Below are 23,831 nucleotides of genomic sequence, written 5' to 3' on the forward strand. Positions count from 1 at the left end.
GTGTTTCGTTTTGTATTCATCCAAGATGGATTAAAATATATGGAACTGAGTTTATTTGTCAGACAGGATGAAATCCCCCCTTTTTCAGTGTTTGTCCTTTGAGTGTGATCATTATCCACAGACCTCAAATTTTAAAATGTGATGTGACTTTGATGTGACAACTCATTCTAAATGTTATCTGCAACGTCTTCCAGACACTATCTGAGCTTACCTCATCAGCTACTTTTATCTGGTGTTTCATTACTCCATTTATGCAACTTCAAAGGAACAAAGAACATGGCCAGTAGTTTAACAGTTAAAATCAGATGTCATTATAATTAAGACAAACAATCATCAAAAACCTTCTGAAAAATAGTAGTAAATAGTAAAACATTCTGCACACCACTGACCCACACAGTCCCAATCCTCCACGTTTCCTTTTCCTTTGTTGTATTTGAACAACAATATAATTTGTTGAAAAGTGTTTCCTATTCTTTATTTAATTATTTTTTGTATTTATTGTTTTGATAGATAGACTATACATGCTATCCCACACCATGACCCAGAGTGACCCCCATGCTCCTCGTGGGACCAACCCACCCCAGAACGTCGTCTGTGATTGCCCTCAGCCAACTTATGTCCCTCTCCAATGCTACCAACCAACAGCTGGCTACAGGCAGCCAGGATTCCCTCATGCAGGCCCAGGTTTTGCCCCTGGTCCTTGCCCCCACATGCATTACCCACAGATGCTCCACCCACAAGCAACTTACTATCAGGCGCCCTTTCACCAAGGACCAACTAGGACAGAGTTTCGTGGAGACCCCACTGGTGAGTGGTTGATTTATAACTCATTTGTGTTTGGAAACACGTGGTGGCTTAGCTATAGTAGGTCAACAATAATAATAATAATAATAGTTGAGTCCCTTATGCTATCTATCAGGCTGCCACTCCTAGGGATATGGTGTTCCTCTGGGAATCAAACCCATGACCCTCTGCTTTCAAGGCAGGCATGCTAACTGCTACACGGTGGAACCACCTTACAATACAATGCTAGCTCAATAAAAACAATCTTGACTACTGAATACAATGGAAAAATGCATTGAAAAATGTTTCAATGAATTTTGTTTTTGTTAATCTCCTTACATTTTAAAGGAGGACCTTCTGGCAGATCTGGATATTATGGTGATGGTCATTCATCTCAGTACAACTACAAACATTGCCAACCGATCACTGAAGAGGGCTTCTGTGTTGTGTTTGAAGATGTAGCTGTCAGACAGGCCTTTATCAGAAAAGTAGGTCCTGCCCTATGATAAAATAATTCATCAGTTCTAATGACAATTGTGGAAGACGTGTGTCAGAAACATTTTTTCACAACTCCTATGTGTGTTTTTTCTTCAGGTCTTCGTGATTCTCACAATGCAGCTTCTGGTCACTTTTGCTTCTGTTGCCTTCTTCACTTTTTACGATGAGGCCAAGACCTTTGTAAGGGAACATCCGTGGACGTACTTTCTGTCTTATGCATTCTTTTTTGTCCCACTGATCCTCCTCAGCTGCTGTGGGGAATTTCGTCGCAAACACCCCTGGAATCTGATTGCACTGGTAAGACCTCTTCAGTTCAACATTTTAAAAAAAACTGTAGATTAGATCAGATCAATTGTATGAGGTTGTTTCATTTCTAAGCAGAATAATGCCGTATTGTATGTTACTATGAGTAAGAAGAAGAAAGATTGTCATTGTGACTGTTTTTTAACCCATCACCAACGTGAACAGTGGGCAGCTTATAAGCACCCGAGGAGCAGTGTGTGGGGACAGTGCCATTCCCAGTGCACCTCAGTGGTAACTTGGCAGCTTGTGGACTTGAACCAGGAGCCTTTCAGACCCAAGTCCTCTTCCTTAACCACTAAGCCACCACTGCCCTTAGGTTTCATCCATCAATTCATTAATGTTCAACCACTGCAGGGGGCAACAGGTCACGAGTACATAGGACAAACAAATCCTCACATTAATACCTATAGTAAATAAAGTGAACATTTAACCTCGTCCCCAAACTTCCTGTTTTTCTAACAGAATCTAGCATATCTACCAGAAATCTGACTGTGTGGAAATTTGTATTTATTTTTGGTATACTTTAGACATCATCTAACCCATCTGTGTTACTGACATCAGTGAATGTAGTCCTCAGACGTGTGTGATCCAGTCCACAGCGAGGTGTTGAAGTTGGGCTTTTTTCAGGAGGACTATTCTGTCAATGATACGACACAGGGAAGGCCAGGCCAGTCCAGACCGGTCCAAACACAGAGAAACCTATACCACGTGATCAACAGTGCACTACTGCAACAGGTTCATTATAAATCCTAAGCTGTCTCAATACTTACTATGCTAGTCTCAATACTTCTTCAAAAAGAAGAAAAAAAACCACTTGTCCTTGGGGACAAAATGAGAGCTCAATAACACATTCGAGGAAGTGGTTCACCACAGACAGGATGAAAATTGTCTGATGGATGGATTTTCAGGGTGTGCACCAGCCACGTCAGTCTGAACAATTTGAAAACCTTTTGTCAACAACTTCTTCTGAAGTGCTTCTGTAGTGCTGCCTGTCTCTGAATGTTCTACCTTAACAGCAGGACATTTTGGGGTTTAAAAAAGGCCCTGTCCTTACATCTGGTCCCTGCCCCCTGCAGTGAAAACACACCTTTTGTGCCAACATACAAGTTTCAGCACCACATTTACACTTGGTATATGTCACTAAGACGGTAGCTTAGGGCGCCATCTGCTGCAAGGTGCAATGTTGTAACCCTAAATAGAACATTTTAAGCTCTCTACTGACTGCAGACATCCTGACATACATGACAGTGGCACTTTATTAAGGCACAATGATTCTATACATTGTCTTACAGCTCATTCTGACACTTAGCCTCTCCTACATGGTGGGGATGATCGCAAGCTATTATGACACAGAGATTGTCATCTTTGCGGTGGGCATCACTGTGGTGGTCTGCTTCACTGTAATCCTCTTCTCACTCCAGGTCAGTGTGCGTGGAGGAAACATTTTGGTTTATCTTTGGTTGTTTTAGTTGTAACTCTTAGAATGCACCATGTCAAGTCTCTGTTTATAAAATGTTCATTCTACAGACCAAGCTGGACTTCACTTCCTGGTATGGTGTGCTGTTCGTGTGCATGGTGGTGCTGCTCCTTTTCCTAATCCTCTGCTTCTTCATGAGAGACAAGTACCTGTACATTATCTACTCCACGCTGGCAGCTCTGCTCTTCACCTGTGTATGTGTATCATTAATAGTTTGCAAAAACAAATGAGAATTCAATAGTATATTTCTAATAATAACTATACTGGTAACAGAGTATAATTAAACGTTGCTGTTGGCGTTCAGCAGTTATAGACATACAGACAGGTTTCTGCTAGGTGGTGAATGCCCTTAACTACCAGAACTATTTGGCTTTATAGTTAACATCCACTCTAACAATGACAATCCCCTTGATCGATTGTTGTTATTTAAACCACTCTTGTTCCTTTGTCGCAGTTTTTGGCTGTGGACACTCAGCGTCTCCTCTGTAACAAGAAACTGTCCATGAGTCCAGAGGAGTATGTTTTTGCTGCCCTGAACCTTTACACAGACATCATCAACATCTTCCTCTCCATCCTGATGTTAACTGGACAAACCAGGGAATAAGACTGCATTTGAAAGTACTTCAAGTACTTTAAGCTCAATGGTTTTTATTCTGTTTTTTTTTTTATTTATTCTACAGCGCTTGACTCTTTATTTTCTCAAAGAGTTTATAATAATAAGTTGTGCAGGTTGTGATTTATGTGCAGTCTAGATTTAAATGATGTTTGTCTTTCTACAAATCCTCATTTTGTCTAATTATGCTGCTGATGTGAGGTCACTCAGCATGACAAAGAGGGAATCAAAAACAATAAATAATGACAGTGATTGATCCCAGTGTCCTTTTAGGATATGTTATAATTGCCTTCACTTTCATAGGGCTAACTTTAACCTAATCTGTATTTTTATTTTTTTTATTCTATTGTTTATATGTTTATAATGGCTCTTATTTCTTATTCCTTGAGACTTAATAGTCATGTCATTAGCAACCACTTTTGAAATAATGTGAGTTGATATCTTTGTTCTACAAATGTCAAGCTAGGTATTTTGCACACACACAAAAGAAATAAGCCATTATTTCTCAAGTGGCACTAAAGCAAATGGTCACAAAACATTTAAGGTCAAATTTCAATATTACAGAGGGGGTTTGTTCCATGCTACTGGAAATTAACAATATTGTGTAAAAGAACACTCTTTATTTTATAGTGCATTTAGTGTTTTATTAGACATTCCTTACAAATAGTGTTAAAAAAAAAAAACTCTGGATAATCTGAACACCGTTGTACCAAGCTTCATAGGAATTTAAATCAGATAATGTAAGCTTTAGTTTTACATTGCTGTGGAGAGGTATGAAAGAGTACTCAAGGTAAAAACAATTACTTAAAACCAAAGTTACTGTACTCAACTACAAATTAAGTGTTCGGACACAATAAATGCCTTTTATTTATATTTGCACAGCCTTTTCTGCTTTACTTTTACAAATGGTTGTTTCTTGTATGGTTAAATATAACGAATCCTCATTATATAAAAATAATTTATATAATTATAAAATTGTATAAAACATTTTTTAAGGAACAACAATATTCAAACTAATCTGGCGCTGTAGTGCATACTAAAAAGGTCTTTCGAAAGGCGCCAAATGTGTTCACGTCATTTCTGTCTCACTGAATATATAGGAACTGATGTTACCGCGTAAAAGCAGGGAAAAAACTACTTCTACGAGGTAAGCTTGAGCAAACCAACATGTGAAACCCTTTTAGTTAATGAAACAGTAAGTATTAGAATAATTTTGGCCATTAACTAAAAATGGGCAAATATCTTATCAAATAAATTTGCCAATGGGGTCCTTCTGTTAGCATTAGCCTAACAATTTTAACATGACAGGTGATAACGGTTTGAACTAATTTTCTTTTAAAAGTCGCCTTAACTTAAACTGATCATTTTGTTCTCTTAAAAGCAGTTTAACAGCATACGTTAAAATAAGTTTGTAATAACTTGTAAATAGTTGTTTAGCTAAGTTTAATTTAGCTTAGTTTAAATGGCATGAATAGCTTTAGGAAAGTAATGTCGGGTAATTGGTGTTTTTTCTAACAGGATTTAACATGGAGGACATATTTAATGCTACACCCCTCAAGAAAGGTAAATGTATTATAATGCACTTAAGGTTAAAAGGTTTCAAATGTCACATTTATATATTTTGTGATCTGCAGATTTACAAACATCGGAGCCAAAAGTTGACCAGGCTGTAGCTAAATTAAGAATCCTCCAGCAAGGTAAAGTTAACTTGACAAAATGAACAGCCCGTAAGTAAAATTTAAGATAGACGTTATTTGTAAATAATCTATAACTTTATTTTAATGTTTTGCTCTTTGAACGTAATGTGAAGTTGGCCAAAACTACAACTACTGTTACCGGAAAGCTGTTTTTTACGTCAGAAATTTTAACGGGTACATACGAAGTTGAAATAATGATCTACAGCGTGTATCCGCCCCCGTATCCAATGCACTTGCCACACGTTTTTGTTGTCATATGAATCCCTTTAGGCATTATGTCGTAGAATATGTAATTAAAAAACTTAGCATCAATTACATAACCACAACTTGCGTTCGATGCGCGATTATTTAAAACTTATTTAGCAGAGAGGTGGTGGACGATACGTATCTTGTCGTTTTGGTTGTTCTCTGTAGAGCCTCACAAGTACTTCCGGTACTAAGAAGTTGACCCCACTTAAAATTTATCGTTAAAAACTATTTGAAATGTATAACTCTGATTAAGCGCCAGATGTTGTAATGGTATTAACTATTGTCTGTTAAAACTACGCGTTTTGAGCACTCCATTGGCAGAGCAAAAATGTAATTCTAAAGTTAAGCAACGTCGACCAATAACAATGCAGGTTTTGCTGACGCTACACCAATGAACACGGGTTTTGTTTTAAGTTAACCTGAAATAACGTCATATACAACAAAAACCTACCCTTAGCGAGCTCAAACAAAGCTGAAGCAAAATAACATTAAAGTCAGTGTACTGAAGTTTAATTGTATGGCAAAAATGTTTGGACCGTGAGTGAGATAGTTGTCTGTAATATATATATATGATCTCGACCCGGCAGTTAAGTATCTTCAGTGAGGTACATCCTTACCTGTTACTCCTTCCGGGGAGTTGCAGAACATGATGAATGGAGCACTATGAGATATGATTATTATCTCCGCTCTATGGGGAACAGCAACACCCCGTAGAGACCATTCTGACCAAGTTGTTAATGAATTAAAGTGATTATAGTAGAAGGATCATGTGTTTTACACATATCCGTTGTGCAGTTTTAATACATTTGATATGGTGTAAATTTGTGTTCAACCTTTCCATACCCGAGATGAACAGTATAACTAAGTAGATTTAAAACAAGGTTGTTTTACATGCCATTAATTAAAAACCTTAAAATTTAATACAGGGGATAACTTAAAGATAACTGAATCCCTAACCTGTATTTACAAATGTTTCCCTTCAGTGTCCTAATTACTATATATAATTAAGATGTTTTAAAAAATACTATTTTGTGTTAAAGTTGCCTTCTGTTTTATTCAAGGTAAAGAAGTTCTGGAGGAAGAAAGTGATCAGATCAAATCTGTCAGGGACTCCCTGCAGATAGAGCTGCAAAAGTGTAAGAAACAATGTCATTATTCGACATAATCATTTAAATATATGTCACCTGGCAACTTTAGGAAGTGGACTAGGAAGTAACCTACTTTGTATTATTTACTTTTGAGGTCAGGCCTGTCTTATACTTTAATAATAGTTGATGTTGGGCCACCTATTTATGCTTACTACCTAAGTACAAGAGCAACTCTTTAATTTGGTATATATGTACATAAGTAGACTTTTTTCTGTTTTTACAGTACAAACAGAAGCCTACCAATTGGAAAGAGTCCATAAGGACAAAGAAGGTACTGACACCAAACAAAATGCATTAATATCATTACTCTTCAATATTAATACCTTCAATGACTTCATGCCTAATAAAACTGCATTTTCCCCTAGAAATACCACTCCAATATTTCCTTGAAATACATTCATAATTAGCTTGTTTATTTATGACTCAACTTTTCTTTCTAGAACTTTGCAATAAACTGCAGTTCCAGTTTGATGAATCTGAGCAGGACTGTGTACGGTGAGCTCCTTTTTCCTGTATGTGAACGCAACACAAACACGTGGTTAACGATATAAATTTCTCCGTCGTGGGACCTTGATTTGTGTTGCTAAATTGTACCACTGGGTGGCGGTAGATCGTCAAGCATTGGTAGCATTCCGGATTGTTGATCCTAATGTAAACTGTGGTGTTGTACACAGTATGAAAAAAACCAAACTATTTTTCTAGTTTTAAGTTTTGTTCAGGCTCGAAAAGTGACCATCTCACCTTTTTACCTCCACAACCATTGACCTAAACGCGTTCATGTCCTCCTTCACTGTGTCTGTAAATTTTCTCTGGTTAACATTTCCTCATCATCTCTTTACTGACATGCATTTCTGAGATGTCTGCATTGAATTCATTTTTATGTTTTAACTTCTTTGACATTATTGTATTAGACAGATTGTTTGATGTTTATGTGTGCTGTGTTTTAGACAGCTGAAGAACAGTAAGCAAAGTGAGGGACTGATGGAGCAGTACAAGTGTGAAATTCAGGAATATAAACTTAAACACAGGAAGCAAAGGTAACCAAACCAAAGTTGAACAATTACTTGATTATTTAGCAGTAAAATTATTAAACATTGTTTCAAATGATTCATTTTTTCTTTGCAGGTTGAAGTTTGAACAGCAGCTTCATCTACTGATAGAGCAACATAAAAATCTGCGCTCCATTTTTGTAAATTTGTTAGCTTTGAATTGTATTTCAATTGGTAGAATGTAATCATTAACGTAAAGGAGGGAGAAAATTGTTGTTTTCTGTGGTTCCATTTTTAGACTCCAGAAAGGCTGCCCGATGAGATCAAGACAACTGAGAGCAGAAAAGTTCAGCTGGAATCTGCCGGTATGAAACAATTTGTTACAGGATATTCACAAAAGACATGCAGCTTTCCTTAATGTTTGGCAGCACTGTAGTCTTTCTCTGTGATTCTTCTAGAAGAGATGAAGTTGGCCCAGCTGTCCCAACTTGACGAGGAGCTACAAGACACTAGGACACAGAAGCAGGTGGGCATCGGGCCTTAGCAGCAGTAAATCTACACAAATGATGGTCCAGGAGGAGAATTAAAGGTTAGAATTCCACATTATTGTCTGCAGGTAGCATTTGGAACATGTAGCTGCTACGTCAAAGTTATACTAGACGTGGATGATCTTTTATTCATGGCAGCCTGTTCTGTGTGTTCACTGCATTCATTTCAGTTGTTCAGCAGTGTGTTCACTAAGTCTGTGACTCAGTTCAATTCTGATTTGTGCACAAATCTAATGAGTCAATGAAATTGTTCTTACATGTTACTGTCAGGGTATTGTGGGAGAAGTGATACTGAGTAGTAGAATGTTTATCATTTTTCATGCAAGTATTTTTGCGGGAATGTGGTTAAAAAAAAGTCTTTTTGTGGAGGTTTAGGAAAGCACAAATGAAAGTCTTCAGATCAATACACACATTTATCTTCTACAGCCAGCTACACTCAGTGTCAGGTTTCAAGATATTCAAATTTAATACAACACTTTTTTTGCAGTATTTCAAATACATGGTAATACTCTTTGAGTTTTTTCTTAAAGGAACACACTTATCCTGTGCAGCTGATTTACCCACAAAGTAATGGCAGTTTTACTCTTTTCTTTTTTAACAGTAGCATAGACTACTGTACATGTTTTTGTTAATTAAAAAGGCACATAAAGCACGTTAATAAAACAGCAAGAGTGATCATCATCAAGTCATTCAGAATTTCAACAAGCTCGTCTTTTACTTAAATACCATATGTACAGTCATTTTTGCATAGATAAAATTCAAGCCCTGAAGTGTTCTTATAGCAATAGATCTTTTTACCTTACTTTACAAAAACACAAAAAACAAAAATAAGGTGTCAAGCAGCCTTGGGAGATGTACCTTAACAATTCAATCTTTGGTTTAATGGTTGGCCAACAAAAGAGCCCTGCACAGGGCGTAGTTTCATACAGGTTAAGAGGCTGGGCTCTACTGTGCTTAAGTATGCAAATGTGCATGTCCTTTGATTCCCTTTGTCAAGGTTATGACTGCATGGGTGCACTCTTACTGCAGGTATTTTACTTTTTCTTACATGCCCTACGAGACGGATCAGAGTATTTGTTTGCTACCAAAGTTCAGCTTGAGACTTCTCTTTAAAGCAGATCAACACCTCAGCACAAAACTATACAACACTCCCTTGAAACGATAAATTTAGAAACTGTGCTGTGGCTGCTGATCATTAAACTCCTTTGACGTTCCCCTCACAATCCCTACAATATACTCAAATTGCTATAATTTAACCCTTTAAATATCCAATTACCGTTTATTATCGTAACCTCTCCTATTTTAATATTGGCCCCAGTTGGCTGTTGGCACGTGGTCGCTCTACCTACTGTAATGCCTCACACTGGTTCTATACGTATGCAGTGAATTTTGCTGTGTTTTTTTTTCTCTCCTTAAGTACAAACTTGGCCGACCTCTCTGACCTCTTTACCGTCTCAGTCATGTTCATTTGAGCTTTTTTAAAGAGAACCTTCAGCTAATGTAGTCATGCAGAGAAACGCCTCTGTTTCACCATATTAGGTAAAACAATGTACCAGATCTTGGCAAATGAGCACATTACAAGCTTGGGGACTTCAGTTTGTTTTCAAAATGTTTTTCTAACATTTATACATTTATATTGTCTGTTCAAGTTTTATTTTTCTTAGTAGTGAAAATCCACAAAGGCTGCAGTGATGAGCCACAGAGGTACTTTGATAGTGTTGCTGGCATTAATGGGCAAAGGTTCTTTTGATCATCTTGCATAAATAGTTTCCATCTAAAAGGCCGTTCCTCCGTCTTTCGTTAACCCAGGCTATTCCCCATCTGTTAACAGAACAACAGCAATGTCAGTGAATGCAACAGAGTGTCAACTCCCTCCTGTCTGTCTGTAATCTTCTTTTTCTCTATGATACCAACATCATCTGTGGACTTTAGCGAAAATGACTGAACTGTTTTGAAGTGATAGCTTGGGATTTTTCAAGTGTGGTTGTATGAGGACCTGAGACAAAGTAAGTCAACTTTAGGAACTATATGGCTCCCGGGGTTACTTAGACAAAGGCCTATTTTATATTGTCTAGTTGGCTTCTGTTAAAGATGCTGAGAATTTTGTTTGGGTGAGCCCAGGATGGACAGGATCAGAAATAAGTGGATGAAGTTGTTTTATAAGTCAAGTTAGTGTTGAAACATAAAGATGTTTTGTACATGCATTTTAAGCAAGGTGGTAAATACACTGGACAATTTTATAGATGGATTTTAACGATACTGCTGTGCTACAGCATAGACTGTGTAGTCTGTAAAAAAAATAACACCCACCCAAATTCTTACATTAAGTACTAATATCACATAATAAAAAATGATTTAAATTAAAAATGACTGATTTTCATTTAACATTACTTTAGAGCTAAGCAGTTTAAAGCTACAGAGACATCGGATTTCAGTTGTAAATATTTTTCTAATAGTGAGATAAGGGGACAAACACATTCTTGAGATATTTAAAATCTGAGCAGCAATTTTTTTTACCAGGTGAATTGCTTAGTAATATCTGAAATATGTGCTTTGTCAAGAATCCCCTCTGATAGCCAAGTTTTTAGTTTCTCACCCTGTCTCTTGATGGGAGCAGGTGTTAACACGTCATACAACCACAGCTCAAAAACATCTGAACTATCCCTTTAAGATCTATTTCAAAGTGGCTATAAGAACAATTTAGTTTATGTGTCTATATAAAACAGCGAACATTAGCTGGTGCACAAAAAATTATTTCCACAGCTTAAAACCTCAACACTACGTCATTTGCCATTTTCAGGTGTAAAAATTATTCTAAACAAGCTAAACAAACATTAAAAATGTATTTGTTTCACACTAGAAGAATTGTTTTTGAACATTTCAGACTCAGCACTTAACAACGACTTCTACAACATTTTACTTCTAACTGTATTGTATACTACACAAATGCATACTAATACAATTATTACCAAAGCTAACAAACAAAACAGCACAGAATTGTTCTGTCTTTTAGTCAATAATCTTACTAATTTACCTTCTCTGCTACCTGTCATCTACACAACAAACATCATCTTTGCAGTGATAAACTACCTCAAAGCGGCTGTAGACCTTCTTCTCCTTCCTCAGACTCTCTATCCTCTTCAGCAGTCCCTCCCTCTCCTGGACGTTGCCAGCCGGCCGCAGGAATCGGTTCCTCTTTATAAGAGAGTTCTCCAGGCCCTTGTCCCCGCTTTCACTGTCTCCACCAGTTTCCTCTCGCTCTATCCTATTCTTCTGACTGTTGGCCGAGATTTGCTCCAGAATTACCTTGGTGTCATCGCGTAGGTTGCTACTGAATAAAACAGAGTTGCTCGTTGCCTGGTACCTAGATGAGCCTGTAGTCCCAGTCGTTGTCTTGTGATTAGTTTGATCTGCATTAGTAGATCCTGTTTCTTTGGACGACGTACTGTGCCTACTGCTCAACTCTGAGGTGATCTCTTTGACTGTGCTCATGCCCCTGTCGTCATTTGAGCCTTTCTTGTCTTTATCCTTAGGCCCCAGGAATCCCTTCAGCCTCTGAGTTTGCTTCTTTAAAAAGTCGATAGTCTTCCCTTCACCCTTTCCCTCACCCAGGGTGTTGATGGATGTGCTTGAACCCATGAATCTTTGGTGACCTTCCCTCGAATCATCATGTAGCAGGGTTGAGGAACTATGAGAACGGCTCTTTTTCAGTTCACTCTTCTCTGCATCTGTAGCATCTGTAGCGGTCAGGACCTCCTCTCCACAGGAGATACGTCGTGGATTCAGTCCTTTGAGCTTCAGTTGGTCCTTTTTAAAAAGTTTAGGTGAGGGGAGAGGCTTTAAAGACTTGAATAGATCTTTCCTTTGCCCCTCTGATGCATTCTCTTCTTTTTGAGACAGAGATGTTTCTGAAGGCTTCAGCAAGCTGGCAGAGGGCTTGGCAGGGATTACTGGTGGTTTAGAGGAACTAAATGAGGGCCTACGAGTGAGCTCTGCCAGTTTGGAGGAGATGTCTGACTTCTTTGGTTCAGGTTCCACTGAACTAACTGGGAGTGTTGTAACTTTTGTACTTGTCACATTGATAGACGGTTTATTTAAGAGGTCTGGCTTTTTTTCAGCAGGCTCTGGGGCTTTCAGCGACGTCTCAGTTTCCATTTTGGAGGCTTTTCTCTTTGCAGCCAAGTCTTTAAAATACTGCAGTCGATTAGCTGGATCATTCATGTTTAGAGATGATGACAGTGTGGCCTCCGGAAGTTCAGGAGGTGTTTTTTCCTCTTGAATTGTCATGTGAGGCTCCTCCTTTGCTTTAATCTCATCTTTTATTCTACTCTCCCTTTCCTGTTCCAAATGATATTTCTTTTCTTTTTCTTCTCTCTGTTTTTCTTTCTCCATCTCAATTTCTTTCTCCTTTTCTTTCTCTTTCTCTCTCTCCTCTGCTTTCTTTCTCCACTCAAAAGGCTCACGAGAAAGTGACCTCCTCTTTTCCAGGATCTGGGCAACAATTGAGGAGGTGCGCACAGTATCCAACTCTTCCTCTTCCTCTGTGGCAGGTTTCAAACCAAGACTTCCACTGTGAATTTCAGCCTTAGAAGATGAGAAAATAAGTGAGGAGCGGAGACGAGAGCTACGTTGAAGAAGTGGGTTTACACGTGAACGGAATGATTCATGTTTGGACAGGAAGCGTTCTGGACCCTCTTTCACATCCACATCGGCACCAACCTCCATTGTTGCCGCCCTCTCTATATTTCTTTCCCTCTCAATCTCCCTTTCTCTTTTATCCAGTGTATATGGCTTCAAGTCACTGACTGAAGGATGGAGATCATTGCCTGCTGTTGTTGAGTCTTTATTGCTGCTATTAGGTAATATGGGCTTTCCAAACCTTGGTCTCAGGATATCTGGTCTCGGCTTTGAAGGCACATGAGGAGGCTCTTTTCGTCCAAAGCGAGGACTTGGATTGTCAGGCGCTGTGGGTTGTTGTGATGAAGAAGAGTCCTCAAATGCATCAGGCCCTAAAGGCTGAGTTAGACCTTCTTCCCCACCGTCTTCATATGTGCTAAGATAGGAATTAATTCTCCAACTCCTTAGGCCTTGCTTAACAGTTGGATCTTGATCATGCTCTTGGTCAGACTGTTTAGGAAACGGCTTCTTCTCTGGCGGGTGGAGCTGTGTTGGTGAACTCTGGCAGGCATAAGCCTGACCTATGGTTGGCCTTTTACTGGAGGAACCTCCTCCATATCGTCCAGCCACTGGAGGTGCTTGATGACCCTCTGATGCGTGTAAGTCCTCCGATGAAAAGTAGTCTTGGCCGTAGACAGCAGGTGGAGGCTCCAGATCTGAGCGAAAGCTTGATTCTGAATACTGGTCAATGGCAAGGTGTGGTGGACGACCTTGAAGTCTGTCATAATGTCCGTGGCTTGACCCAGGCCCAGGCCCTTCAGAGTAGAAGTGGCTTCCTTGGTTCTGTTCCCTGTGTGTAAAAAATTGGGTTGTACAATCATAATATGTTTTCACAGAAGAGAGTAAAACTTATCGCTTGTGAATAATTAAAATAGCACACAGTTTAGTCATCATGAGTTTACCTGTGATAGTCCATCTCATCAAGATTATTCAGAACTCTGTGCTTCATGAATTGCCTTGAGGACGCGTAGTTTTCCTGGGTTCCCTCTGCATAGCTATGCCTCTGGAATGCACTGAGTTCCATCTGCCGGGACACAATAGATCTTCCCTGCTCCAGGAAGGACTGTTGCAGACGAAACTGCTGCTGGGAATACTTTCCAATTGTAATTCCAGCCCCAGGTTCAATGGTGTGACGGAATGGGTCATTCCTCCGGAAAGGAAGTGCAAGGTTTCGTTCAGTGTCTCCGTAGGGAAACGCAGAGGAATTCTCAAGCTGCCGTCGAAAGCCGATGGGGTTGCGTAAAGACTGTGTCCTCTTCAAACCAAACTGATTGCTCAAGTAGCCGCTGGAGCTGCTGGTGTCAGAGATGGTGAGTGCTGCATCTGACGGGTCAATGACCAGAGGCTCTGACTGAGCATAGAGGATTCGAAATTCTTCATCAAAGGTGGCAACTAACTCCCCAAGGAAGAGGTGAGCGATGCAGCGATGGATCTTCTCATAGGACCACATAAAACTGTTGAAATGAAAATTTGTTACATGGTACATAAAATAACCCGCTTAAAGAAAGTCATAATCAGCAGAAGTTAATGAATTACCTATAATTTCCACTGAGCACAGCCCTGCAGTCAGCCAAAAGGAAACGATCTTTTACTTGTCCTTTAAATGATTTCCCTGTTCGAGAGTAATAGGTTATTCCTGCCACTGTCCTCACACGCATCATCTGGAAAAAGAAAAAACATTTTTTACACACTACCCAAAATATTTTTGAGCTTTATTTGGTTTTAGAATTTTAAATAGAAGTGTTACTCCAGGTATTTAAACTTACATGAATTAAGTCCAAGTTAACTTTGCAGTTAACAACCATAGACACAAAGTGATGGGCTTCCTGTTCATCTAGAAGGATGTAAACAGGAATATGGCGTGCAGCTGCGTCCAAAAGGTCGGCAAAAATGTCAACATCTGAGAACGTGTCCATCACCACGGCAATGACCTACAGGAAAAGACCAAACAGAGAAACAACCTTTATTATTAAAATATTTTATTTGGCTTATTTGGCTTTACGGACATTTAATGTACTGGATAAATGAATTACTCATCCAAAATGGCAACACATTTAATTAAAAAAAAGAGGAGGATGCTGTGTACTGTTTTTATAATTTGTAAATGTTCAGCTGCAGAACATTATTTTCAGCTAACAGCTAATTATTTAGGCTTAGCCTACTTTTTGATTGATTTGATTGATTGATACTACAAAAGTGCCCAAAAAAAAACAAAGAGCAAAAGAACTGGTTTATCATGCTTCATCGCACGATTCGTTAATGACCTAAAGGAAATCTTAACCGTTGTGTAGACTGTCAAAAGAGGTCTATAGACATCGCAGGTGAACAACACAAATAACTATAGGTATGTCAACTCTAATAGCATTAAATAATAACATTTCTGACTGCTGAATGGGTCATAAATCTATTATTAAATTTTATTTCAAAAAAGATATTCAGCAACAACAGAACAATTTTGGCTGATAGTACACATTTCTCTGGCAGTGTGGTTGATGTACACATTCATTATAAGGAATTCAGTTTCTACATAGTATAGTGAAACTAATGAGTTGTGTTTTTGGAACCAGTCTCTCCTGCTGTTGACATGTTGAAACACCTACATTTAGACATAAAATAACCACAATCAGTATTTACTGCCAGAATGAGACACACAAACAGATACAAGGACTGGGACTGGTTTGAGACTTTGACTGTCTGTAAGATTAGGTGTATCATGTGAGTTACTCAAATAATATTTTCTGTTACCTAATTGAATCATCAAAAAGCTATCCTTCAGGGAGTGGTAGCAGAGCTGTGAGTGGCAGATAAAAAGTAAGATAAGGCTCAGAGTTACATAATATATCTCACATGCACTAGACAGACTTTTATTATTATGAGTATTTGGGTAGTATAAGTCTAGGCACAACAACCTCGACCAGACCTGGACTGTACAGCCACATCTGACCCCTCTGACAAAATGATTTCTCTTTGTAATGTTGCTCACTGCCTATTAATACTTGTGCAGAAGAAGTATGTTGTTCACAAAGATAATATTGCTCTTTTAGTAATTAAAAAACAGTCCTTTGGTCTGATAAATACAACATTCAATCAAACCAAAACAAAATGTTTTTCTATTATGTTGGAAAAAGCTGCTCAGTCTGATGTTAAGGAATTCTAGAAGTTCCAGATAAGGCAGTGATTTTGTTTTAGATTAATTCTAGATCTCTTTTAAGGTTTGATAAACTTACATGACGTGCGCTTTTGATGAGCCTCCTGGCCTGCTCTTTAATGCTTGGCATATCTGGGTCAGAGGGGTTGACCAGAGTGGTGACCTCTGTGGGCCCAACAAAGCTGTGCTGGGGCAGCGGCCAGCCCAGGTCCAGCCCTGGGGCAGCCAGGTCAGACTGAACAGGCCAGTAGGTGTCAGAAGAGCCATCGTCCTGATCACTTCCATCGAGGTACGTTAGCTCAGTCATGCTAGTGGTCCTACAGGGCATCTGGGTCGTGGATCTAATGTGTTCAATCTCTGGCTGAGACAGGAAACTGACCACATCCGCAGTCTGGAGGAACTCAAAGTAGCCCTGGTGTCACAGGAGATAAAACCACATTCTTGTTGTGATACATCAGATCAGAATTGGTACAAGACGAAAACACAATTAGAAAATAAAGCACAGTATTACCTGTATGTCATTTTCTATAAGGGCATCAATTGCTAGACGATACTCCTCGCGGTAATGTGGAGGCAGATAGTTAGGATCCAGGGGGTTTTCCCCAATGGAAGAACTCTGTGATCGGTGAGCCATGCTTGTGGAGGGAGGAGTTGGTCCACAGGGAGCCACTTATAGAACAAACAGGAGGAATTTCAATCTGTGTCGAGAATACAAAACAAGTCAGTCTTCAGAATATCTGTCATTTTTGACAGCAAGACCTAGTTAAGTTTTAAGTTAAGAAAAATTGAATTTTTATGAAAATGTTTACTGATGTTGTAAGTCAAGTAAGAAGTGAGATTCAATCATTCAAATTGTTTATAGTGTTCTTTTAGCAACCTGTTGGTGTTCTGCTACCTTTAGTCACATACATTTCGTGTACACAGTGGATGGGTAACACATATGTGCTTGTTGTAACAGCAATTAACTAACATCCAACTTGATGACCAGGGAGTTTGTAGACAAAGACAAGAACAGAAAAAAAAGAAAGCCAAGAAAGAAAGAAAGGGATTGGAAAGGGAGAGGTGGGAATGGCATGAGGAGGAGTAACAACAGGTTCGTTCATATCTCAGATCAGCAAACTTGTTATGCCGGTGCGTCACGCTTCAAGTTGCTGCTCAGGCCTCATCCCAGTAATATCCTTTAGTTGTGGCAACTAAATGGATAAAGAAGGACGATGAGTATGCTATTAGTTATGTCAGGACACGAACAGACACAGTACGTTTAGTGAAAGGACCAATCTTACACAACAGTTGTCGAGAATGTGTGATTGTTTGGTGGGACTAATGACTGATGAAGAGATGGCTTCTCTTGTGCCCCTCATTTAAATTTTAGGTAATGATTAAACTCCACGCCCAATAAGTCATACAAAGTCTGAAAATGCATCCAAAAGAAAATCAATTTTAATGACCAGGAACTCCAAACACCAAAACAAAAAAGCAGGTTATAAAGATTATGACAGCTTAATTTTTTTATATAAGTAAGTAAGCAAAATAACATCTGCTTATTATGTTAAATGGTAGATAAGTTAATTGATGGTTAAAACAACCCATCCATTTTAAACAATCATGACCCATGGAGCAAATATTCTCAATTCTGTAAAAATCTGTCACTTTAAAATTAAATTAATTATAAAATTTTAAATTTGAGCAGGCTTTGAAAAAGTCAGCTGACTCAGAACTGAACTCTTACAAAAAGTTATATTTGTTGATATTTGTTGCTTTCTCTTTTCTATCAGCTAAGCCAACAAAGACAAACTCGTTGATTTTTAATGCGGCCACAGCGGACAGCTCCATAGTACGTAACTAAAAATTAACTGATAAAATATAAGAAAAATATACCAAACTTTTCCTGTAGGCTGCAGTATGTAGTTTAGTTTTGACTGGGTGAATACATCGCAATAGAAATCGAAGTCTTGGACTCTGGAACAGTGGATGACTGACTTTACAGTCGTACATGACAAGGTGTGTGTGTAACCTGGGGTTGTAGTGGAAGGGTAGTGGGGTGTTTTAGTAAGGTGTGGGCTACTTCAGAATTGAACATGACTTGATTTCTGTAAACTTCCACTTCTAGGATAATGAGTGGTGATAAGGACTGGTCCAAGTCCTGACCTGTTATCAGCAGGAGAACTCAGTTTTGTCAGAGCCCTGGTGAGTCACAGAATAGCCTAGCCTGCAGGAACGCTGTTCCGTGGTGACTCATCTGCGGCACAGCAAAATGGCTGACATCCTGTTTCCCTACTCATTTTTAACCTCACAGTAGGCTGTTCCCCTTCCAAAGTTCCACGATGGGCAGGGAGGCTGCGTTGGGCACATGCGCTGTTTGAGTGGAATATTTAGAGCCAGGCCAAGTTTCTAAAAATCACCTTTGGTTTTTCACATTAAACAAATGTACTCGGCCTTATTGCACATATTTGTACTGTGTATGTGGAATACACAGAGGTAGCAGTAGTGTATACGTGTGGTATCAGACGCCCAGTGAGGGACGAGCATATGCTTATGAACAGCAGCCAAAAACACTGTCTTTTAAGCTATAATAGGTTTAGTGACTCCACCAGTATCTGCAGATAGAAAGGCAAAGAAAAACAGAGAAGGAATTCAAACTGAAAAAGAGGGTGACTCAAGACCACAGTAAAGCTTTGAGGTATCTTATTCGCCCCCTGACCTCTGGCTCTGTTAAGAATGGAGCAGGAGCAGAGTAACACAGTGTTTCAGAGGCATGGCAGACTTTCTCCTCCTCACCGGGCAGACTGGTAGGATAATCAAACAAATAATGCTGCTTTATTTGTTGTTGTAGCAACTGCAGCAAGAATTAATTAAGAAAGTGAAAAAGGAGATGTTCTTCAGACACTCTTTTTCTGTTCCTCTTTCCTTAAAAAAACAACCTCTTTGTTGCTCACACACAAGGACTAGCCTGCTCTAAATGTACCATAAACAAAGCCAGTCTGAAACCCTAAACTACCACAAGCAGAGAGGCTGCAGCTACGGCAGGTCGATCAATCCAATATTGAGATGTGCTCACTGAGCATGTAAACGGCTCATTCTCAGCATTCCTGGCAAGAGGAGACGGGGCGAAAAATGTGAGGAAAGAGGTGGAGAGATAGAACAAATTTATCTTTTGACATGTAAGTCATAGGAAATAATAATAATAAACCTGATGAGACAAAAGCTACAAAAGCCATAACCTATTTTCTCTCCTGTGGCCTCTGTGTGTCTCAAACATGTGTGCATGAACACGCCTCACAAAACAAACACCAAGATTGATCCGGTATACCTCTCCAGTGGATTGTTTTTGTGAGATTATTCAGTGTGTGAAAAGAATGTCTGAAAACAGGTTTGGAGGGACGAGCCAGTAACCTGCTGATGCTCGTGTCAGGAGCTTTCAGTGCAACTTTTTTTAGATTAAAACACACACATGACAACCTACTGGAGATAACAACAAAGCTGGTGTCTCTGTATGTCATCACACCATCTTCCATCTGATTGTTGAACACCACACAAAAGAAAACTCGAGGCCAGCGTATGTATGTTGTATATGGTAACACACAGCAGCAGCACCTTTCCTCCCCTTTCTACAGCCGTCCTGCAAGAAAAACTGGTCCACTGAGGTCCTGCTAATTTTACCCAGTGTCCTTACGTTTCATTAATTTACAGCAGCAATCCTTACAGTTAAATAGATGAAAGGTGTCTTTACATTTGCCACCAATTGAATTACAACCACCACCACCTGTTGTACATACAATACAAACAAACCGATGAATGGGACACAGCCTTGGCCATATGGCTGGTGTGACAGGAGGAAAATCTAGAATTAGACGCACGCAGTGCACATGACAAAAAACTGGCACATATTTAATTTTCCCCCTCAAATTACTGTCACGCTCCAGACTTCTATTTGCACAGTTGAATTTGGGCAAATCTTGTAAAAGTTACATTTTGAATGCGCAGTTTTTGTAGCAGTCAAAGCTCTGGCAACATCTCATGATCTTTATGTCTGCAATAACTTTTATCAGGTCATATATGAGATCAATGTTCACAGAAAGATGGATCAGTACTGCACGTGTACTCAGCAGACAGAAAACTATATGATTACAAGTGGAGGGTAGACTTTCTTATTACCCCATTAATTACCTCTGAATTAGAGGCATCTCAGGTTTGCTTGATGACAGTGAAATACAAAGCCTTGTTCAATGAGCCATTGCACATGCCTGTAAAAGTGTCCGTGTCTTTTCAAGCACAATTCTTCACCCACGGCTCACCATACAGTAGCACACAGACAAAGCCCTTTACTGTCTGCAGCCATGCCAAACTCTCCAACAGCTTGTTTTCTTTCTCTGGTGAATGTCTTCAAAGGTCTGGAAAATGAACAGCAAGGCTTAGAGCGGCCAGCCAACATGGAGCCTTCTGTGTGTTTAGACTTTGTAACCAGTACCCTTCAGGTTTTGTCCTGCACGACAGACACCGGGATGAGCTAAAGTCTCTCTTTAGATCTAGGTGTGATAGTGAAAGAAAACTGCATTACAGTTTTCCTTACAATAAAAGTGTAATAAACATAGAGGGGAAAACAGACACGACTGGAATACAAGAGAATAACTGCTGTAAGAGACAGAGACAGAGTGCATCAGACCAGAACAAATGGTTCAATTAATTTATACAGAACTTTCAAGAAATCTAGGGAATTAAATATGTGTCAGTAAAATCAAATATAATTGGAGCTGCAATTATTAGTCAACTACTGACCCCCTATTCAGTTCATTTGATTGCAAATGTTAATATGTTCTGGTTAGTTTGCTGGTTCAGGTCAATGAGCTATTAATGTTTTTTCTGTGAAATTTGGGTTTTGAGATTTTGGGGGCACAATTATTGACAATTAAAAATTGTCTGTTAAATTAAATATTTGCGTTTGTTCAAGCCAGTATAGGCAAAACCTTATGGAAAATAGTTTAAGTGAATAGAATAGAACAGAACAGAATAGAACAGCCACAGGAAATCGAATACAATAAAACAATGGAAAGCATAGGACCAGAGGAAAATAAGGAAGGTTGCAGAGTTTCTCAGAACACAGAGAGGGGGCTCTCTTTCCCGGACTGCGCGGTGTTGCTTTTTCCATCTCGTACCTCCACAACTTTGCTGCAGAACTTGTCTCGCCTCCTCTTTGTGTGTGTGCGGGTTTTCAACCGTCCTGACAGAAGAAGCTCAGTGTCGCCTTTACCGCTCCGCGTCTCCTTCCGTCAGCGCGTCACATTCCTCAAACCGGGGGGATAAAACTCCAGACAGTAGCGGCTGCAGCAGCTCTTATTCCAGGCCCGGACACAGCGCTTCTCTCGGCGGTATGGGAACCTCCAGAGCGGCCGCCTCTTCGGCTCAGGGCAGCGCTCGGTGAATAAGGAAGAAGAGGAGTCACTGTTGTTAGGCTGGGCTTTCCCATCGACCAAACTCCTCCCAACAAAGTCAAAACTATTGGAAGTTCACACCCAATGGCATATTTCAAATGTAGCTGCCCTTCATGCCTAACCTGATACCGCTGCCTAATGAAACAGTTTGTGTAAAAAGTCAGCATTTTTTAAAATAAAACAGCAAATAACCACCAACCTGTCGTGAAATCTCTAGCTCCCTGGGCTTAGAAGTTCACATTTTACTATATTGAATACTTTATACAGTGTTAATTACTGTGATTTGTTTTATTCAGCAACTGGGTGCTGCTGTTTTGAATCTAAAAAGCTTCTAAAGAGGGCATGGCTTTGTGTTTATGTCTATACACGGACATCCTCAGGTGAACATGGACCTTGTATTGTTGTATCAGTTCTAGTCCAAACCTGTACACAAGTACTGTATACAACAAGTTGAATATTTTATGCATAGCTTTTTGTATCCACCAAAAAATTTAAATTTGGAATGTCTTAAAATATTAAAACAGTACTGTGCAACCCCACAGGCATTTTATGGGAGTTCAGGGGCCCCGAACAAAAACAACGCTGGGTGTCCAGCATTAAACTGGAACAAATCTCACATGTCGCCCAAAAGTTGAAAGCAATAGGCCATAAATTGCCTGCTTTACCTCGCCTGTCCCAACCCCCTGGCAACCCCTGTTACCCCAGAGCGAATATAGACTAGTTTTTGTCCAAATTGTGTCATTACTATGTAAATAGCCACAAACATATGCACAACAGGGGCACCAACCCACAGGCTCCAGAACTGCATTGTTGCTCTGTGGCAGGATAGACACATTTTCTAACACAGGTGTTGCCAACTTGAGAAAGACAAACTTAAACACTAACAAGTTTATCTTCTACTCAAAAGGCCTGGCTTTAAATTTAGCTGCATGCCAATGTGTCTCTGGGCAAAAAAGTAACTCAAGTCTGTAATGTTACTGCCTTATGGAACCAAATTAATGCACCAGTTGTGAAACAAAACAACACAGCAACTCCTTGTTTTGTTTTCTCTAGACTGATGTTTTCATCAAGATTTCTGGCACATCTTTCTAGGGAAAAATATTTTAAAGTTGTCAAAAGATCATTATATACACTGTAAATCACAAACAGAGACTCTGCTCAGAGATTAGCCTTTGACCCAAAACTTGTTCTCGCTGATAATGTTTCTGTCAGACACTCTTTGTTTTTCTTCATGGCAAAAAAAGGCATTCTTGCTGAATCAGCAGACTCCACTTGTTCCTTGTACAGCTCCTTGCTGCAGGCTGTAAAGCTCTGTTCCTCCTCCTTTCATAAGGGCTGGGTTGAAGGAGGCCGTTGCTACATGTAGAATTAGCGCTGGTTAAGGGTCATTGCCGTTTTCCTGTTTATACACCATAACTAAGATCAAGCTCTAGAAAATTAAAGATAATTACATAAAACCACCTTCGTGAATGCAACATCTCATACTCAACCATTTTGCCTTTTCTTCTCTATTACCTTTTTTGTTTGTATTCTTCACCATCTAATTCTTTTTCACTGCCATTTAGCTTCACACAAATGTAGTAGCAAACACCACTGAACTGCAATACAAGTAAAAGTGGTGTAAAAGCTGGTTAATCAACACTGTTTGTGCTGTGTGTTATTCAAAACATGTCTGTCGGACAGAACACACCTTGTTACATTACTCGTAGATAACACACTCACACACACAGGGGTAAGACTCTGTTCAGTCCTGCTCTTGTGGGCGTGCCTGCTGTTTGTATATTTGCCCGAGTTACCATCTAACACAGAGGAGTTAAATAAATTCATGCACACACACACCCACTCACACAAACACATCAGACGCTATATTTCCAAGGCCTCATGCCTGTTTGCTCTTCTTTCATTTATGCAAATGTGCAACTCTCTGCACGACTCTGCGGAAACTCAACAGGAGTGTTTGCATACAGGTGTGTGAGTGTTATGGTTCTGAGAGTGGAGTTTACATGTCGTGTATGTGAAGTGATATCCAGTGGAGAAAGAGTGCCAACAGAGAAAGTCCGCTTACACAGAGAAGTCCCAGTGATAAATACTAGCAGGTATACAGACTGAAAGAGAGAAACAGAGGGTGCGGCTCCTGTGAGGAATGTGCTTAAGGCCTCTTACCACACCCAACCTCGTTCTCCATTTTTCACTCTTGGTTGCTCTCTCTCTCTCTCTCTCTCTCTTTCTCCCTCTCCCTCCTTACTCCTTGTCTCTTTTCCTCTTTCTCTCT

The 23,831-nt window shown here is 39.6% G+C and overlaps 3 protein-coding genes and 1 non-coding gene across 7 annotated transcripts; 3 read left to right on the forward strand and 1 right to left on the reverse strand.

Moving 5' to 3' along the window:
- Window positions 1-132: 132 nt before the first annotated feature.
- On the forward strand, window positions 133-4,527 carry LOC103394432 (protein lifeguard 1-like). 3 transcript variants are annotated; one of them, XM_017041355.2, is made up of 8 exons: window positions 133-411; window positions 511-807; window positions 1,132-1,271; window positions 1,378-1,578; window positions 2,155-2,319; window positions 2,877-3,005; window positions 3,112-3,255; window positions 3,516-4,527. In XM_017041355.2, the coding sequence occupies exons 2-8, from the start codon at window positions 522-524 to the stop codon at window positions 3,663-3,665; spliced, it is 1,215 nt and encodes a 404-aa protein (XP_016896844.1). In that variant the 5' UTR covers window positions 133-411; window positions 511-521; the 3' UTR covers window positions 3,666-4,527. The 3 variants fall into 3 exon arrangements, with proteins under 3 accessions (XP_016896844.1, XP_008329961.1, XP_016896845.1); XM_008331739.3 differs by having other exon boundaries at window positions 2,212-2,319; XM_017041356.2 differs by lacking the exon at window positions 2,155-2,319.
- A 136-nt stretch (window positions 4,528-4,663) lies between these two features.
- si:ch211-199g17.9 (synaptonemal complex central element protein 1) lies at window positions 4,664-8,603 on the forward strand. Of its 2 annotated transcripts, none has more exons than XM_017041220.2 (10): window positions 4,664-4,821; window positions 5,193-5,237; window positions 5,309-5,371; window positions 6,682-6,756; window positions 6,992-7,039; window positions 7,209-7,263; window positions 7,716-7,805; window positions 7,894-7,957; window positions 8,056-8,122; window positions 8,216-8,603. In XM_017041220.2, the coding sequence occupies exons 2-10, from the start codon at window positions 5,201-5,203 to the stop codon at window positions 8,299-8,301; spliced, it is 585 nt and encodes a 194-aa protein (XP_016896709.1). In that variant the 5' UTR covers window positions 4,664-4,821; window positions 5,193-5,200; the 3' UTR covers window positions 8,302-8,603. The 2 variants fall into 2 exon arrangements, with proteins under 2 accessions (XP_016896709.1, XP_016896710.1); XM_017041221.2 differs by having other exon boundaries at window positions 8,219-8,603.
- LOC112488568 (U8 small nucleolar RNA) lies at window positions 6,215-6,347 on the forward strand. The gene has a single exon (XR_003052786.1). It is a non-coding gene; the product is annotated as a U8 small nucleolar RNA (small nucleolar RNA).
- Window positions 8,604-8,756: 153 nt separating the features above from the next.
- On the reverse strand, window positions 8,757-21,762 carry fam83hb (family with sequence similarity 83 member Hb). The gene is made up of 8 exons (XM_008331742.2): window positions 21,284-21,762; window positions 16,642-16,828; window positions 16,210-16,542; window positions 14,749-14,913; window positions 14,519-14,643; window positions 13,885-14,436; window positions 11,396-13,772; window positions 8,757-10,126 (listed from the first exon to the last, which is right to left on the reverse strand). The coding sequence occupies exons 2-8, from the start codon at window positions 16,762-16,764 to the stop codon at window positions 10,106-10,108; spliced, it is 3,696 nt and encodes a 1,231-aa protein (XP_008329964.1). The 5' UTR covers window positions 16,765-16,828; window positions 21,284-21,762; the 3' UTR covers window positions 8,757-10,105.
- Between the last annotated feature and the right edge of the window lie 2,069 nt (window positions 21,763-23,831).

The sequence above is a fragment of the Cynoglossus semilaevis genome, chromosome 18, assembly GCF_000523025.1.
Source record: "Cynoglossus semilaevis isolate Cse_v1.0 chromosome 18, Cse_v1.0, whole genome shotgun sequence".
Taxonomy (NCBI): domain Eukaryota; kingdom Metazoa; phylum Chordata; class Actinopteri; order Pleuronectiformes; family Cynoglossidae; genus Cynoglossus; species Cynoglossus semilaevis.